The sequence below is a fragment of the Homalodisca vitripennis genome, chromosome 3, assembly GCF_021130785.1.
Source record: "Homalodisca vitripennis isolate AUS2020 chromosome 3, UT_GWSS_2.1, whole genome shotgun sequence".
NCBI lineage: Eukaryota > Metazoa > Arthropoda > Insecta > Hemiptera > Cicadellidae > Homalodisca > Homalodisca vitripennis.
In genome coordinates, this window is record NC_060209.1 from 80,073,723 (window position 1) to 80,079,722 (window position 6,000).

Below are 6,000 nucleotides of genomic sequence, written 5' to 3' on the forward strand. Positions count from 1 at the left end.
TTATTAAAAACGAATGTTAGTGGTTCTTTAATGAAAGGAATAGTTTTTTTGACCAAGTAATTTGACATCCAATAAAAATCCATACTTTTAGAATTTGAGAGTTTTGCTGTAATCTTTTCTACTTCATTTGGCTCAACTGTTTGTCAAAAAAATGTTTCAGAAGGAACTGATCTATCGCCCAACAGATCATAATATGAGGTGTTAGTGGGTGGAATACCATTTGAAAGTTGATGGACTGAATTTAAAAAGAAATCATTGATTCGTTTTGGATCAAGTGTTACTGCTTGAGAGTTGCCGCTAGAATTTTCCTGTTTAATGATTTCCCAGGCGGCCTTACATTTATTTGGGGCTGCTTCAATGTAACTCTCACAGGCCTGCCTTTTTGCTCTCTTTAACTCAGACCTATAATTGCGTTTACAACCTAAATAGGTATTATAAGCCAATAGAGCATGTTCTGACCTACTATCTCTTAAATTCTTATATACATTGTACAAGCTCAACATGTAATCTTTTTCCTTAGCTAAGTCCTGATTATACCATTGTACTTTCTTTTTTTTAACTCTACATTTATTAGATTTGCTAACTAGAGGGGAACAGTAATGCCAAAGATTGACAAAATGCTTAAAGAAATTGTCAAATAAAACATCAACTGTTATCATACCAGAATTAAATCTGTTGATCATTTCCCACTTTTCATACTTTAACAAATTTATGAATAAGTTTATTTGATTTTCTGTTTGCTTTCTGATTAAAATTTTATTGCAACCACTATTATAATTTTTACTAGGTTCAGCCCTATGATCTCGGTATACCTACATTACATGAGAAATATGGTCAGCAAAATGTCCCTCTAAAGAGCTAATATAATATAAATTATCAGTAAAATTAACCAAAATGTTATCTATACAAGAATTAATATGAGTGGGAGTTTTAACTGTGCAATTCAAATTTAGTGACTTAAGTAAGTTTGAAAAATATATTGAGTTTTGACTCTGTAATGCAGTCATTTCTATATTAAAATCACCATAAATGGCAACCATGGCATTTTTAATAAATAATTCTTTCATAGCCTGTTCAAAGTTATGAAAAAATAAATCAATATTCCCTTGTGGAGATCTATACAAACTAACTATATACATATTTTGTTCAATTAATTTTAAGCAACATATTTCAATATCCATTTCTATGCTAAAACGTTCTAAATTTATTACTTTATAATTTATATCCTGTTTAACAAAAATTCCTGCTCCACCATTTTTTCTAATTTTTCTACAATAAAAACTAGCAGGCAAATAACCATGAGGAACATACAGGTTTACTTCGCCTGTAGTCAACCAGTGTTCAGACACACAAATAATATCAATTTTTTCTTCACTACAAAATTGCTCTAATTCTAATAACTTATTTCTAATACTTTGAATATTAAGTTGCAGTATTTTTAAATGGTTTACAGGCTTACTTATTGCACTAAAAAAGGTCCCTTTGATACAATTTGAGATTGGTTCTGCTCAATGATCTGTATATTGTAGGTTGAAGACCGGTTTATGACATCACTCATGTCCGCCTCCGCTATACTGATTCCGTCTTCCAGCTTTTTTAAGTTCAGATCAGTTGAATCTTCTTGAACATTTTTCCCAGTTGATTGACTCTTTGGAGAACTGGAGACGATGTTGGAATAGGCAACCTGTGACCTGATTACATCACGATGTTGATTTGAAATTTTATGTTTAATATTTTGAAATATTTCTTTGATCATTAGGCTTATCTTTTCCTTCCCCTTGTTATTGAAGTGCAGTCCATGAGATGTGTATAGATGTCTAGGCAACAGATGAAGTGGTAATATAAAGACATGGTCTTCAGATTCGGCTAAGTGCTCAATTTCACTGTTAAGATAACTTAATTTTTCATCAAGTTCTGGCTTGTCATGTCGTAGGGGCAATGTAGCTAGGATCAAATTAGTGTGAAGAGTGGTTTGAATTTGTTGTTGAATATCATGTAAGATCAGGTTTTCACTCCTCTTCTCAAGATCGTTCGTTCCACCAATCAATACAGCTGCACCACACTTAGTAAGGCCCTTGATTTGTTCATTCATGTCATGAATGACACCACTCAGCATCGCACCAGGTCTAACAGTAGCTGTCACACAGCTTGTAGTTCTTCGCTGTACTTTATAAGACAAGTCACGTCCGTGACTGTCTGAAATTATAATTATGTTTTGCAGGTCTGATAATGGTTTATTAGTTGAGGATTTGTGACACTCACCTTTAAAGCTTGTAGATGTCAAAGATTTTTTACTTTTAGGAACTAAAGTATTTTTTAAAGTCTTTTTTGAAAAATGAAGTGGTGGGAATTCACTATGTTGTAAAGAGAAATGCTGCTTTTCTTTACCTACATTACTTTCTGCGAGAACTTGAAAGCTGTTACTTAGTGGTATATAAAATGGTTTTGAATGAACTGGTTTTTTTAAAGATTTATTTTTATTATTTTCAAGTCTTTGCTCATTACTAAATCCAAAACGCAAGACATCTAATTCTAGTTTTAATTTAACAATTTCTTCCTCGCGTTCTAATACCATTTGATTAAGTTTTGAAATTCTAAAGTTAAGAGATTTGTTTTCATTTTTAGTATCATTTAAGTCTTGTCCGAGTGTTTCCATAATTTTGTTTAAATTTTCAATTTCACTTTTCAATTCTTCACAAGTTAAGCCCTCCACTTCACTCATATTGAAAGACTCACTCCCATTACATTGGTTACATTTCCAATTAGATTTTGCATTTGAAATAAATTTAAATTCTTCCAAGTCCATATTAATACACGTAATGTGAAACCATTTCAAACACACTCCGGTGCACAATACAGCTCTACTGCTCTTGTTTACATTTTTATCACAAACTCCACAGGGATACTTTATTTTCTTTACTTTATTAACCATAATTAAAGTTAATTAAAATTAAAAAATAACTGATAACAATAGTAGAAACCAGTTAACAATAAATTTAACAATTTAAAATAAATTAATTCGAGATGTCCTTTTTGTGTCAGGTCACCACAACAAACAGTTGTAATGATTTATATTCAACAATAAACAAGTGTCAGAATATAAGAATCTATTTTTAATCAAGAACTTAAATGCTATTCACAATATTGAGAGTCTAAAATCCATAAAAGGACTGATATTCAAAGTAGTGTAAATTCTATTTTGTTAAATGACAACAAACAAATCTTTAAATATCTGGACAAGAATGTCTGCAACAATTAGCTACAATGGTTTATCTGTCAAGAGTTCTACTCAAGAGTTCAAGTAGCACACCCCTAGGTCCCCCTTCACTGCCGAATGGTTGATCATTGTCATGAACAATAGTCTGGAAACTGTGTTCCCATCATAACTTTTACAACTTTCTCCGGTTCAGTAGTATAAAATACCTTGATCTTTTTTGAGACCACCAAGCGGTGAGATGGGATTTTTTGTTAATAGTTCCTGAAGCCCCTTGCACAGCCCTTCACACTATCAGTGTCGGTGTAGAGTTTCTTCTAGTATGATCTCTTAGCCATACAGACGTTGCGGTTGTATAGTAGAAAAGTCTCATGGTAAGTCAACGCGTTTCAAATTAATAGAAATAGTTTAAACAATTAAGAAATTTAATAAATAATTAAGAAACTATAGCCATTAATCAAACGATAAAATTAAGACAGGTAATATGAAAAATGTAGTTTAAATAATGAAGAAAACGTAACAAAATAATATACCGTACCAAAAATATATTTAACATCTTAAAACCGGACAGGACACAGTAAATCATCTGTTAGTTTTATTTTAAGCATAGTTTTCTAAAGTTAACAATTTTTTTATTTAAAAAGGCACTCATGGAACAAATTGTGTTTAGAATATATAAATGTGGATATAGTTGGTGCAGATGATTTAGTTATTGTTCTAATGAATTGCTATTGGTTGATTAAGTTGATGGGTATAATAATTCAATATCGTTTGATAATTTCTTATTATTTTTAAATTGATATTTACCATCATGCACAGGACTGATTTGACTATGCTCTCCCGAATGTCAGTGATAATGTGTGGACTCTGCACCTTCTTATCATTTGGAAAAATGGCTTTCCAAAACTTTATTTTATTGTTTCTTACTTTCTACGGACTGTGAAGGAAAAATGATTTTTCTGGACATTTGCCATCATTCAATGAAACAAAAAATCAGGAACACTAAATTTACAGTGGGTCAGTCGTAGGTGGTTGGTAGACGAATGCAAACGTATTGTGACCTGTATTCTGTAGTTCAGTTTTAATAATTAGTGTTGTGTTTAGTTTTATTAGGTGCATCTTTTAGAGTTAGTGTAATTGACACACAAGGTGGTTGTGATTCCTGACTTAGGCCTGTCACAGCGCTTTGGTATGATTTGTTTATTTTAACCTAGTTTGTAATTATATATTAGGTTAGTTATTTACCTGAAGAAAAGATCAGATTGCAGATCTAGAAACATAGGCTATTGTTACTGATTTTTTGTTTCACTGAATGATGGCAAATGTCCGGAAAAATCCTTTTTCCTTCACAATCCTTCCATCGTCATAAACAAGCTTGATAATCATTATACACAAATATGAATGAAATCGAAATTGATCAAATTTAATTGCTTATAACCTAATAAATTAGTATGTACCCATATTAAGTTTAAAAAAATACACTATAGTGTCAATGGTCAAATATAAATGAAAGGGCATCTTATTTTATACAAAATTTACTGATCCTCATATGACAGGAAATAGCCTCTCATCCTGGTAACTGGACCTAAAAACTATTTTTAGACTAGCTGGTAGAGTATATAACGTCTTTAAAAGTTTCATCTGACTCCTGAACAGGGTGACCAGACGTCAGGCTTTAGGAGGACATATATAATATTGAATTTGGATAATAGATCGAATAGTTCAATAATAACAATCGAATAACGAGTGTAGGCCGCTTATTAAAGTCTCTCAGAAGGAATACAGCACTACTGTAATTTATAATGTGCGTGTTTTATAATAATTTATAATGTGCATATTTTTTATTAATTTATGTCTGTATTTAATACTATCCTTTTAGCTTTATTGTTCTCCTTTTTCACCCCAAAAGTCATACTTTTAGGAATTTTCATCTGGTCACCCTGCTCCTGAACCAATTAAAGAACTCATTAATCCAAGTAATGAAGATTGGTTGAAGGGCCATAATTGCAATATTAACTATTAAGCCTACTCAAGAAACCGCCAATAATTTAATCAAGTGTAAAATACTTAAGGCTACCATTATAGTAATTCATGTTATTCCTAGGATAACATTCCTATAGCCTATTACAGTGCCAGTTCAGTTTAATAAGTTTCTTACTATCAGATGACATTTTTAATAAATTAGGCTACAATATATTAACAAAAAACAAGTATTTCTAGTTGTGACAATCAAATGATATCAGTATGCCAAGGTTATGTAACCTCACCTCAAGTTTTGGTTGACTGGATTGAGGTTAATTCCTCTGCCAGTTGGAAATAAACACTTACACAAACCTAATTGCTGACAAGGTACATCTTTATTTTTTAAAGAAAATGTGACAGAAAAATTGTTCAGCAGTATAAATAAAGAACAAAATATAAGAATGTTCTTCTCCGCCGACATATTTAACTTTATCAAACTTGAAACTTGTTTTAGATGGACTTTGGTATTCTATTTTATTCCTCTTCAGCCTTCCTTCCCTCTCTTCCTCTTCTTTGCTTAGCTTGCATGAGTTTGAGTTTGAACTGAAGTACAATCATATGATGACTGTATCATGGAAATATGAGAAAAGTAAAGCAATAGCATTGGTTACAGAGCATAGTCGACCAAACATCGAACAATTTTGTGATCTGTTTGACAAACTAGTCGATTATTTTAGTTTCAAACAGTAAGTAGGTTTAGTTAATCTTATATGTATTAGTGGATCCCACAAAGTTTACCTATCACTATTTTCCAAATTCTAATA

The 6,000-nt window shown here is 31.5% G+C and overlaps 1 protein-coding gene across 1 annotated transcript in view; it reads right to left on the reverse strand.

Moving 5' to 3' along the window:
- The window catches only part of LOC124357103, a 29,773-nt gene extending 24,002 nt beyond the window's left edge, over nucleotides 1-5,771 (reverse strand). The window contains exon 1 of the mRNA XM_046808547.1: nucleotides 5,482-5,771. Within this exon, the coding sequence (XP_046664503.1) occupies nucleotides 5,482-5,657 (176 nt within the window). The 5' untranslated portion in view covers nucleotides 5,658-5,771. The remainder of the gene's footprint in view (nucleotides 1-5,481) is intronic.
- Between the last annotated feature and the right edge of the window lie 229 nt (nucleotides 5,772-6,000).